Raw genomic sequence first — 13,354 nt, forward strand, 5'->3', positions numbered from 1 at the left:
CGTGAGACAAAAACACATTCCCTAGAACATCTTTAGAGCAGGGAGCAGCTGTAGCTACCCCCAACAAGAGATACATAAAAGAGGCCTTCATTATTCCACATTACATCACCAGAGAAGTTGAGAAGCATTAATTATTCCACACTTACTTTGAGTGTACTGTCTTATTTGTATTTTATTTTATTTTTCTGTGCTTGATACATGTATCCCCTGTGCTTTTTGTTCAATAAAAAAAACTAAAACAAGTCGACGCTTAGACTAACCGGAAGTATTCGTGGTGGCTGAGATTTCAGCTGAAGTACGTCACAACAGCCGTTGGCATTTAGCCTATTACATGGCAGAAAACATAATTGAGTTGAATATTTAGGCTTGCAAAAATGTAAAACACATTTAAATGATAATAACTAAATGATAAAAATTGGTTCAAATAAAACACTTTGACAGAGTGGTTTGGCTGAAGGGGCATTGCAGATATTAATATCAGAAACACCAGGAGACTTCAGATCAGAAATACCAATCTGCTTAGCAGAGTCCAACTCAAGAAGGGTGCTCTGACTAAAAGTGCCATCAGATGTATGTGACCCGTTACACCTCCCTGAACCAGACCGTGGGACTTCCCATCTGCTCCACTGAACTCCCTGCCCACCTCCAAAGTGTGAGGAGCAAAACCAGAGGCCTCACACTAGGCCACCACCACCTGCCACCACAAGGAGAGGAAGAGGGGAAGGATAGAAGGAGTGGGATGGAGGCTCTAGAAAAAAAACAAGGAAGAAGGAACAGACAGAGGTTACTATTTAATATGCCTGCATTATCTATTATATATTTATTTATATATATATATATACACACTGGCAGACAAAAGTTTGGAATAATGTACAGATTTTGCTCTGATGAAAGAAATTGGTAGCCTACTTTTTTTCACCAAAGTGGCATTCAACTGATCACAATGTATAGTCAGGACATTAATAACGTGATTAAATTACTATTACAGTTTGAAATTGTTTTTCAAAACTTATTAAACTACTTCAAAAAGAAATCTTCCATGTGCAGCAATGACAGCTTTACAGATCCTTCTTATTCTAGCTGTCAGTTTGTCCAGATACTCAGGTGACCTTTCACCTCACACTTCCTGTACCACTTGACCTTTCACCCCACACTTCCTGTACCACTTGACCTTTCACCTCACACTTCCTGTACCACTTGATCTTTCACCCCACACTTCCTGTAGCACTTGCCATAGATGTGTCTGTCTTGTCGGGCACTTCTCACGCACCTTACAGTCTAACTGATCCCACAAAAGCTCAGTGGGGTTTAGATCCATAACACTCTTTTCCAATTATCTGTTGTCCAATGTCTGTGTTTCTTTGCCCACTCGAACCTTTTATTTTTGTTTTTCTGTTTCAAAAGTGGCTTTTTCTTTGCAATTCTTCCCATAAGACCTCCTGAGTCTTTACTGTTGTACATGAAACTGGTGTTGAGCGGGTAGAATTCAATGAAGCTGTCAGCGGAGGACATGTGAGGCGTCTATTTCTCAAACTAGAGACTCTGATGTACTTATCCTCTTGTTTAGTTGCACATCTGGTCTTCCACATCTCTTTCTGTCCTTGTTAGAGACAGTTGTGCTTTGTCTTTGAAGACTGTAGTGACACCTTTGTATGAAATCTTCAGTTTTTTGGCAATTTCAAGCATTGTATCGCCTTCATTCCTCAAAACATTGATTGACTGATGAGTTTCTAGAGAAAGCTGTTTCTTTATTGCCATTTTTGACCTAATATTGACCTTAAGACACGCCAGTCTATTGCATACTGTGGCAACTCAAAAACAAACACAAAGACAATGTTAAGCTTATTTTAATGATCCAACTGTGTTTGATATAATGCAAGTGATTTCTATAATACAATTTATCATGATTACTGAAGGATAAAGTGTTGGAGTGATGCTGCTGTCTAGATTTGATCAAAAATGACTTTTTTCAAACAGTAATGGTGCTGTTTCTTACATCAGTGATGTCCTGACTATACTCTGTGATCAGTTGAATGCCACTTTGGTGAATTAAAGTACCAATTTCCTTCCAAAACAACAAAATCTGTACATTATTCCAAACGTTTGGCTGCCAGTGTATATATAGGAATGTTGTCAGTGAAACAATGATGGCAATTTGATACAGTATCATGATACTACTGCGTGAATACAATATTCATATAGCACAGTATTTATATGTTTCTTCAAAGTACAACAAAGAAACCCATGGTACAATCATGCCCATAAAACTAAAGTATTGTTATTGTACTTATTTTGTAAATGAGGTCAAATAGCCGTAACACTTTCTGCTCACTCCATATTCTGTACATGCCTCACAGCCAATAGAAAAGTCAGATCAAAAAGAAAGTAAGAGTTCCTCCTATTATTGCACTGTTAGGTGGGGTGGGTGGTGGGCTTTCCCTTTATGTAACAAGCTCAACAAGTTTTTGAACAAAAACACGTTCTGTGTGAACGCCCCTCACACTTCTCCAGTAGATGGACAGATGAACATGGAGACATTGACAGTGCTGTTGTTTATTTGGGGTAAGACACTCTCAAGGCAAATATTACTGCACCGTCTGTATGTAAATATATCTGTGTGTGTTGTAAAGTCTTTGGAAGTGGGTGTGTTGGCATGCCGTCAGGAATTCATGAGTGCAATACTCCAGGGCGTAGAACACGGGGGGGACAATTTTAATAAAACCAAAGTTCATCCCCCGCACTTTTTCACAGGGCAAATGTGTTTACGCTGTGTCTGTCATACAGCAAATGTCTAAATGTGTAAATGCAAAAGTTCAAATTCACTGGTCATTCATGCAATTAATGCAATTAAAATGTTTAATCGATTGAAACATATAAATCCTATATATTTATGTTCATGTTGCGTTAATCATTCTGTCCTCACCTTTGAAATGACTGCTACACCGCTGTCTATATACATGCTAAGAGTTTCATTAGATGATTCATGTCCGTTCAGTTTAGATAGAAACATATGGACTCATTTAGATGCTGATGTCACAACTCTCTCCTAAAACCTCAAATGACACTCAACAGTTGTTTGTGCATTTTTCTCTCTCTGTTCTAGTGTTCACAGTGTCGAAGGCCTTTAATATTGATATAGAGAATCCACTGAGCTTTACTGGGAAACATGAAGATTTCTTCGGTTACAGCGTTTATCAGTACGAGTCTGAACATGGAAAACAGTGAGTGTAGACACATGCTTTTCATAAGATCATTTACTAAACCCAAACCCTGGCACAAATCTGTTGACATTATTAGATTAAACATGATATGGCTGATTTATGAGACTTTTCAATGATGTCCACTTTAAATATCCTAAGAAGTCTTTTTTTTACTATATTTGTGAGAACAGTAAAAACAAAAAGGCATTTAGAAGTACAGCTAAACCTGTGCAGCAATTTATTTGCACACACTCATGCATTATATTTAATTGTAATCTATTCAGGATCGGGTTCATATATGATTTGTTATTTTTGGATGATTGATGCTGTGTTGGTTTTGCAGGATCATTGTTGGTGCCCCGTTTGGAAGAAATTCATCTGGAGACATGTACACCTGCAGCACAGATCTGTTACACTGCACGCTACTGGCCAGTCCAGGTACACATCTGTCACTCTCCCTACACACCTGTATTGATGCAATAAGCAGTCGAAAAATGTAAGTTTTTTGTTGTTACAGATGATGAGTAAACCTTTTTGTCTCACATAACTTTTAGCAGTAATAAATTACATTTTCATTTTCAACAGTATTATAGTGAAATAAATAATAATATTTAGGAATATCCTGGTTACTTTCATAACCTCCATTCCCTGATGGAAGGAACGAGACGTGTCAATATAGTGTCACTAGGGGTCGCCCTTGGGAGACACAAACACCTCTGATTTTTGAGAAAAGGCCTATGGGAATTGGCGAGTGGAATTTGCATGCCACTCCCCTGGACTTACGGGTATAAAAGGAGCTGGCTCGCAACCACTCATTCAGGTTTTTTCTGAGGAGCTGAGACAGGGTCCCGGCCATTTGAGCAGGTAGTTCCGTGTTGTGTCAGGAGGGACACAATGTCTCGTTCCCTCCATCAGGGAACAGAGGTTACAAAAGTAACCAGGACGTTTCTTATCCGTCACTCACTTGATGTTGTGTCAATGTAGTAACACGAGTGGTCCCTATATGAAATGCCAAAACTAGCAGAACTGTGTTACGTGGACTGGCGGTGCGAGATGAGCAAACCATTGCGTGTCTCCTAGCCAGCGCACCTGGCCATCACATAACCTCCCCAATGCTCCTACGAGCGTTGTACATTCCCCCGCACCACGGGGACAAGTTGATTGCAAAAAATGGTGACATGCCAGTGACTCTTCTCTTCTTATTGTCTCCCCAAAAAGAATGGAAATCATTCAGCTGGTGGCCATAAGTGTCAGCGTGGGGTGTGTGTGCGGCGGGGGGGGGGGGTTGGGGGTCGATTCCCAAGACACTACAGAGACCACAGCCTGTGAAATTGTGTGGAAATATGTCACATGGTCTTGCCGGCAGTGTCGCATGTGGAGAAGTACCCGTGGTAGGTCCTACCCAGAGGTAGACTGGTGGCAGAGGGAGACTCTACACAAGGAAGATGCAGGTTTACCAACGGGGAAACCGTCTCACTGAAGATACATCACACGGGGTTACATAGAGGCAACCAGCGCATGTGGAGCACCTACCCCATTACAGGGCTTATTAGCACACATACTGGGCCATCATCACATGTCTCTGTGAATCCGCCTACCACAGGGCTAAGGAGGAAGGACGTCCAGGGCCCACAGTCTCATGAACACTGCTGGGGGGTCAATAACATACTTCTCCCCCACCAGGATTGGAAAGGTGCTATACGCAAGTGGTATACCTGGCCAGTTGTCCCGCAAACGTACCTGTTTGTACCTAACAACACACAGGACAAACCGGCCCAACCTGGAGATTGTGGAACCTTTCGAAGGTATTGGGTGTTGCCCAGCACGCTGTTCTACCGATGTCTACTAAAGAGGTGCCATTGGTCAGGGCCCAGGGGCCACCACACTCCTGGTGGAGTGTCCCCGAAGCCCCAAGGGGGGCGGCACGTCATGGGCATGGTATGTCAAAGTGATGGCGTCCACGACCCAGTGGGCGATCCTCTGTTTGGAGAAGGGCTCTGTCCTCCGAAGCAGACAAAGAGCTGTTTGGAGCATCTAAAGCTCTGCATGTGATCCAAGTAGATGCACAAAGCTTCGCTTGCAGGTGAAGATACCTTGCAGGCCTGATACCTAAACGGGGTCGTTGGGCATATAGCTCGGTCGGGGCCTCAGGAAAATGTGAAAGTATACCGGACTGAACTCCAGGCACGTGTCGCTGAAAGAGAACCCCTGCAGGTCCCCTAACCTCTTGATGCACGTGTGCTCAGTCAGGAGGGCAGTCTTCAAGAGACCGCCTTTTGCTCAACTAACTCCAGGGTTCAAACGGGGCTCCCCGCAGGCCCCACATCCTTTCCTTGTTACAATGAAGTAGGGGCTGTAGAACCCCTTCTTCATCTCAGGCTGGAGTGACAGCCTCTACCGAGTCTGGGGACATAGAAGCACTTACCTGGCTCCGGGTACCCACCATAGGACCCATCAGCAAAGGGGGAGGAGGGAACCGTCCTCATAATCCATCACAACCGCCCGGACGTGGGTGTGTTGTGCCACTGCTGGGCGCACAGGGGCAGTGGGCCCGCCTCCACAGCGTCATGCCTGCCATAAATGCGTGATGTCCAGCGACCGCAATAACGACGGCCATAAACACTGGATTTGTGACCCAGGAAATGAGGAAACCGCTTCTTTTCTGAAAAGGTGGGTACCGCAGCCTTTCAGGCATGCGGCGAATCAAAGAAAAAGCAACAAAGGATTCTCCTCGCAGCCCTCCACCGGGGGATGGAGTGGTCTGCTTACCGTATATAGGCCTGCAGTGGGTTTCCACGTACCTGGATCACCCATCTCAGGGCCGCCTAGAAGCCTTCCTTGGGTTCTTGGTGGCGGGCCATGAGACGGGTTGGCGCCTGTGTCCTGTCGAGGGCTCTACGCCGGGTTGCGGCAGAGCCAGTGCCGTTGCTGCAGAGGGATGCCCCTGGCGATGAGCAGACGGGGTGTGGGATTGTGATCCGTGCCGGGTCAGGATTTGCTGAATGGTATACCCTTGTGCAGTTCTCTCCTCACCTTGGCTTGGTGCACTTGCAGGAGAGCCATGGCATGCGGAGGTAGCCTGTCCAGTGGCACCATAGGGCTTAGTCACCAGTGACGATGCAAACCTAAAGGCCCTGGACGGGTGTCTCAGGAAGTTCCACCAGTTTGCGGTGCTTTGCTGGCACAGGTGCACCCGCAACTGCCTTTTCCACCTGGGAAATTGCCGAGAACCCCTGGCAGCCCCTCCATCGAGAGTAGTGAGAGCGGAGGAGCTCAGAGATTGGGTCCGGGCATTGAAAGGTGCCCATCATGACAATGTGAGCTCCTCAAGCACCTCCGGGAAGAAAGGGACCATGGTGACATCACTACATTGACACAAGTTTGAGTGAATGACAGATAGGGAACTGTATCTAAAATTAATAAGGGACAATAAATTAATGCTAATAATACAGACTGGACAAAAGACATTTATTCAATTTTAATATTTGATATATTTTGTATTCATGTTTTGTATTCAAACTTTGCATGCCAAGCGGTTGAGGGACAACATACTGTATGCCCCATGAATTTTCCAATTTACCAGGGACAAAAAAACAACATGTTTTTCATTTCAATATATTTTTCATTTCAGTTCAAAAGTTCCGCAGCCTCCTTTTCAAATGGTTACCAGTTAGAACAAAATTAAAGAAAGGTTAATAACATTCTTTTAAAAATGACATTACTTTGCGCTAATGGGTGGGTGAAATACCAATCACAGTGTTGCCAGATCTCACAAGAGAAACAAGCAACATGGTCTATAAAAACAAACCCAAAATAAGCCACGTGCCTTACCAAAATATGCTTAGAAAAAGCAATAAATTATTTCTGGTGTGGTGGATTTATCAGCATAGAATCTGTATGAATGCATCATCTCTGACATGGAAACAACTGAGAACTGTACATTTATCTCTAATAATGTTTTCAATGTATCTGGATTAGCTGTGCATGTATATGTAATAATTATATAAAGTTGTTAAAGTTCTTCATTCACAGAATGCAACATCCACAAAGAATGATGGGCAAAGAAATGTGTGATGCAACAGTTTCCTTCAGTATCAAAGCACATGCTTCTTTTTGTCAGGCAACATGAAGTGATTGTAGTTGTCATGTTCACTGTTGTCTTTTGTTTTTGTGCTTTTATGTTGAAGTTTAGTTTAGTTCCTGTTTCCTGTTTGGTTTTTGTAGTCCTTTGTAATTTCTTTTTATGATTGGTTTTCCCCTGATTGTTTATCCTTCCCTGATTATTTCCCCAGGTGTCCCTCTTTCCCTTGTTTGTTCCTTTTTGTATTTAAGCCCTTAGTTTTCTTGTTTGCTTTGTTGGTTCTTGCATGTTTTTGTATGCTCTGTGCCAGGTTTCCCTTGTTTTTCTTGATTCTGAGTTTTCTTTATGTTCATTAAATAAACTGCTGCACATAGATCCTCATTCTCTGCCTGCTTCGTCACAGAAGAACCAACCTACCTAATATGGATCTAGCAGCTTTCTTCAATGAACTGGCCCAGGCGGATTGGACCATCCACGAATACTCACACTTCTTCTCCACTGTTGCCATCCACACCGGTTTTGGTGTATGACGCTTCCCTGAAGACCATCTACTGGCTCGGGCTACCAACACGCTGGCAGAGGGAATTGCCGGTACCCGGAGATCACATGTGGAAGGAGTATGTGAGTCTCGTCTTGAAAGAACTCGCTACTGGGGAACCACCTCTCTCGATCCCAGCTTCCGCCTCTGGGCTTTCCGTGCCTGCCACGGCCAGCGAGCCAACGCCCACACCTGCCACGGCCAACGAGCCAGCGTTGCCAGCTTCATTCGCTCGGAGGAGGAGGAGAAGAGGAAAGGCTTCTGCTCCCCAGTCTCCGCCTGCCATGGTCAGCAAGCCAGAGCCCACGCCTGCCACGGTCAGCGAGCCAGGGCCCACGCCTGCCACTGTCAGCGAGCCCGAGCCCACGCCTGCCACAGTCAGCGAGCCGAGTCCATGCTTGCCACGGTCAGCGAGCCTGAGCCCATGCCTGCCACGGTCAGCGAGCCCGAGCCCACGCCTGCCACGATCAGAGAGCCAGCGCCTGCAGCCTCGACCGTCCCAGAGCCAGCACCTGCAGCCTCCCAGGGCTCCTCCTCTCGAGCCTCTCAGGGCTCCTCCTCTCAAGCCTCCCAGGGCTCCTCCTCTCGAGCCTCCCAGGGCTCCGCCTCCCAGGGCTCCCCCTCTCGAGCCTCCCAGGGCTCCGCCTCCCAGGGCTCCTCCTCTCGAGCCTCCCAGGGCTCCGCCTCCCAGGTCTCCGCCTCTCAAGCCTCCCATTCTCTGCCTGCTTCGTCACAGTAGTTCCAGAAATGTTCTGTGATAAACCAGTTATAACCAGTTACCAGCTTTTAGAAATAACATTTTCACTCCAGATAATTGAAAATCACTTTGCTCTGGTTTTTGGACCAGCAGAGGAGGAATGTCCATCGTGCTGGATGGAACCAGGAGAGCAGAAGGGCTGGACGGAACCAGCGGAGGAGGAAGGTTATTCGGGGTGGGCACAAGGACAGGAAACAGCTCCAGATCTAACTAGTTCAGCAAGCGCTGGCTCTGGGATGGACGAGGCTTGCAATGCTGGCTCTGGGATGGATGGGGCTTCAAGAATTAGCTCGTTGACTATGGCAGGAATGAGCTTTGGCTCGTTGGCTGTGACTGGTCTGGAACATGAGGCCGTGGAAGCCCTGGAGGATGAAGCTATATTCAAACCTTGTTGATGGCGGATAATTAGCGCTGGTTCATTCCAATGGCTGGCTGAGGCTAACATGCGGAAGCGTAGGGAGTACTCAGGGACTGAAAACTTTCCCTGATTAAAATGGCTAAGTTGCTCACCGGCGTGGAAATCCCCCGCGAATAGATCGAATACCTCCTAGAAGTGCATTGTGAAAGCTCCAAAGGATTGCATGATGGAGCCTCCCTGTTTCCACATTGCATCTCCCCACTGAAGAGCCTTTCCGGTGAGGTGGGAAATTATAAAATTGATCTTTGAGCAATCATTAGTGAATCGCTGGGGTTGTGTCTAGAACACCAAGGAACACTGTAGAAGAAAACCACTGCAATCTTCTGCTAAGCCAGATAAATTTGCCTGTGATGCCTTTGGGTTGATTAATGTTGGAAGAGATGGAGAGGAGGAGCTGTTGCGGATGCTGTAGAATCTGTGAAGGCATCCGGTGCTGAGGATGATGAGGTGACGCCCACCACACACCAGCTATTGGCTGTGACTGGTCTGGAGCATGAGGCCATGGAAGGCCTGGAGGATGGAGCAATATTCAAACCTTTTTTGATGGCGGATAATTAGCACTGGTTCATTCCAACGGCTGGCTCCCCATTGAAGAGCCTTTCCGGTGAGGTGGGAGATGATAAAAGCGATCTTTGAACGATCATTAGTGAATCGCTGGGGTTGTGTCTAGAACACCAAGGAACACTGGAGAAGAAAACCACTGCAATCTTCTGCGAAACCAGAGAAATTTGGCGGCGATGCCTATATTACATAAATGTAAAAGAGCGTTTTGTCAGCATATTCATATTTCATATATATCTCTAGAACTGAAGTCTGTTTAATCAGTTTGCAGTTTTATTCCAACCTTTACTCCTGGTCAGAGGATTCTGTAAATCTTTAGTGTAAAAACATATTTTAAATGTAATATTTTGATTCAGTGGTTCATCACGGCAGCCATAATCATAATATCGAATATGTATTTGATTAATTGCACAGCTTTAGTCAATGCTGCTTTCATATGAAAACAATGACATGAAAATTGTCAAAAATGTGTGTGGATTTATTTTCAGATTCTTGATGTTTCAGAGAGGTTGATCTCAAGTGTCACTTTTTCATATGTGAAGTACAGTGATTGTGCAGCTTCATAAAAGCAAGGAAGTCAGTCTCCTCCCTTTAGTATTTCCTATCTTTATCCCAGAGGAGAAGTTTTCCTACTGCAGGAAATGTGGGAAAATGTGCCAAATTCCAATATTGAAACGTGTATAAAATCATGATCACTCACATTAAAATGAAGACTCTAGTAATATCAGCAACCTTATAAAAGCAGTTTTATTCTACACTAGAGATCTGCACAGGCCTTAAAATGAAACCCGACCCGTACCTGAACCTGAACCCAAAATCGCTTACCATATCATTTCTTCTCCTAGCAAGCACTGTTGCAATAGACTGTCACATGTTATAAGCATATAGGCAACATTAACAAGGCAGCCCCTCAGTACACTAGAGCAGAAGGGGAAAAAGCATTGCATTAACATTTATTTGCTGAAACTTCACATGTTGTAGAACAATCAGGAATAAAATGAAACATGCAACTCTATGCAGCATGACTTGTTCAGATTGTGTTTTTAACACGGTATGGTCCTGCACAAGACGCTGAAGAAAAAGTGAGATGCGGTGCAAATGTCAAAGACATTCATCCAGCATGTGTTTACATAGGAAAAATATGGGGAAACAGAACAGACGCACGCAAAAACACATTCGGTGTGAACGGCCCCTAACATCGGGCCCGGGGTCAGACCCTTCTACATGGGGCAGGGGCGCGCTCTTGGGGGTTGCCATGTTAGAATCACATGACCAGTTGTCACATGACAAAGTGCACTCAGTAATTTTTTATGTGTTGTTTTGGACTTGGACACTGACACCTAGAGGCATCAAAATATTAGTTTTCAGTTTCCATTGTCTATTCATAGTCAGCCATTATGACTTTAATCCAGGGCCATTTCTGAGCATTTTGGGGGTGAAAAAGCCAACTTGGAGGCCACAAGTAGAATTCAGCTGGTCATGTGATTCTAAAATGGCAGCCCCCATAAGGGCACCCCTGCCCCATGTAGAATAAAACAGCTTTTATAAGGTTACTGATATGACGGTCCTCATCTCATGTAAGTGCTCATAATTTTATACATATGTTTCAAAATTACTATTCATTTCTTTAGGTATAAAACATTTTTAAAGAGGAAAAAATACTGAGTGCACCTTTAATAAAGTGTGATGCAAAAATGCTTCATTTGTATTTAAGCAAATCCAACACAATTATTTTCCAGGGTTGTAATCACATTACATTGAACAACAGTATGTTTACTCGAGCAGACATGCAATTAACATTTGAAAACAATTGACTCAATAAATCCGTAAATGTGAAAATACTCTGTTTTAAAAGTATAGCCACAGGACGTCAACAAATTATAGTGACCCCATTGACTTCTATTGAAAGTGCCTCACTGGAACACAGAGTTGTGCTTTTTTTTAAATAAAATAAAAGTCCTCATGAAAAGTAAACAATGGCCTTAAAGGTCATTTCCAAGGGGTAAATATTGCCCCCTATATAAGTGACTCTCTGACACTGGTAGAGGGTACAGTAACACAAACACACACACTTTTCACAGGTTCTGAGAGCGTCAGGTCATTTGGGATTTCTGCTGCGGTTTCATCCCCTGGTGCTGGTAACATCACTGTGAGTTCACTTTTCTGTCTGAATGCTAAACAACTTCAGAGCAATGCTGGGTGTCATGTTTTTGTAAAGTGATACTCTGAATTAAAACTCTTTTCCTCAGATTTGTAGTCCACATGTGACTCGTGAGTGTGATGGAAACTCATATTTAAATGCCGTCTGTTACCAGTTCAACAGCAAACTACAGCCCATCTCGAACTTCACTGCATCTTTACAGGGTTTGATGTGTTTATATCTCAATGTACAGATCTCTTATTGTGTGTGTAAGACAAAACAAACACACACATACACACACACACACACACACTTTATATCAGGAATCCTTTGGAAAAGTAATTATTTATTTGTTCATTTTAAAGGGGTCATGACATGAGAAATTGCCTTGATCTTTTGGTATATAAGAGGTCTTTGTATCATTAAAACGTCCTGCAAGTTTAATATTTTAAGACGTCCTCCCCATTCTAAACGAATCATTTATTTAATCAAGCTCAAAATACAGCTCGTTCTGGATTCATGGTTAGAAGTGACGTGTCGGTTAGAAGTGACGTAACAGCGTTTGCATATGACCGCCTCCAGCACAAGATAACTACGATTTAAGCGCAAGACAACTACGCACATTTCGTATCGCCGTGCGCCTCACAAGTGTTCAGTCGATGGACAGCAAGCTCTGACAGAGACTACTTGTGCACAGGAAAATTACGATGCCACACAGATGTGCTGTTCCTGGCTGTGGTCAAACAAAACCTCTGAATAAGCTGCCGAAAGATCCAGACGTCAGGGAAAAATGGATGCAGTTTATTTTTTGAGGACGTCCCAGTCACGGCAGTGTTAACTTAAGCGTTTGTTCTGTACATTTTAAGGATGACTGTTTTGAGAACAAATCTCAATATGATGCTGGCTTTGCCAGAAAACTGTTGCTCAAAGATAAGTCCGTGCCGACTATTCTGGGAACAACGACGGCGCAAACTGTAAGTAATCTATTTTAAACTTTAAACTACTTTTTAAAGCGCAATTTCATTCATTATGAATAATCACAGTGTTTTTACTTAGTTTACTTGCATATTGTTCTGGCTGGGGGCGTCAATAATTGATACATAGGCACTGACGTTAGCCAATCATAACAGTGGGCGTTAACACTGAAGTCTTAAATGGAAAACGCCCCCAAAACAGACTGTTTGAATCAGAGGATGAGAAACAGGGTGGGAAAAGGTCATAAATCACTAGATTTTAAAAGTTTTTCTTAAAAAAAATATATTAATACTATAATTGCACCTAAGGGAACATAATAATACAATAAAAAAAACCATGTCATGACCCCTTTAATTTGAATAATAAAATGCATTTCCTGATTTTTCTGCAGAATGCACAAAGGCGTCAGTGGATGTGGTGTTTCTGTTCGACGGATCCAATAGTATGAAATCAGACGAGTTTGATATGAACAAACGGTTCATAAAAGACATTATGAGAAGTTTTTCAAATTCATCCATAAAGGTAAAGAATGATTCATGACTGTGAGCTCACAACACACAAGTTCTGTGCAACAGACCTTTAAAGAACATCACAGTATTACACGTCTAAAACACTACAGTAATGCACCGGTACTTTAACTGAACACCAAAATCAGCCCCTTACTACTGCCATTTGCATATATGC

At 43.6% G+C, this 13,354-nt stretch overlaps 1 protein-coding gene across 1 annotated transcript in view; it reads left to right on the forward strand.

Annotated features, from left to right (window-relative positions):
• Nucleotides 1-2,434: 2,434 nt before the first annotated feature.
• LOC127651086 (integrin alpha-M-like) overlaps nt 2,435-13,354 on the forward strand; it is a 53,163-nt gene continuing 42,243 nt past the window's right edge. Inside the window, exons 1-6 of the mRNA XM_052136810.1 lie at nt 2,435-2,562; nt 3,104-3,221; nt 3,544-3,638; nt 11,637-11,704; nt 11,805-11,919; nt 13,062-13,192. Coding sequence (XP_051992770.1) covers nt 2,523-2,562; nt 3,104-3,221; nt 3,544-3,638; nt 11,637-11,704; nt 11,805-11,919; nt 13,062-13,192 — 567 coding nt within the window. The 5' untranslated portion in view covers nt 2,435-2,522. The remainder of the gene's footprint in view (nt 2,563-3,103; nt 3,222-3,543; nt 3,639-11,636; nt 11,705-11,804; nt 11,920-13,061; nt 13,193-13,354) is intronic.

The sequence above is a fragment of the Xyrauchen texanus genome, chromosome 10, assembly GCF_025860055.1.
Source record: "Xyrauchen texanus isolate HMW12.3.18 chromosome 10, RBS_HiC_50CHRs, whole genome shotgun sequence".
Classification (NCBI taxonomy): domain Eukaryota; kingdom Metazoa; phylum Chordata; class Actinopteri; order Cypriniformes; family Catostomidae; genus Xyrauchen; species Xyrauchen texanus.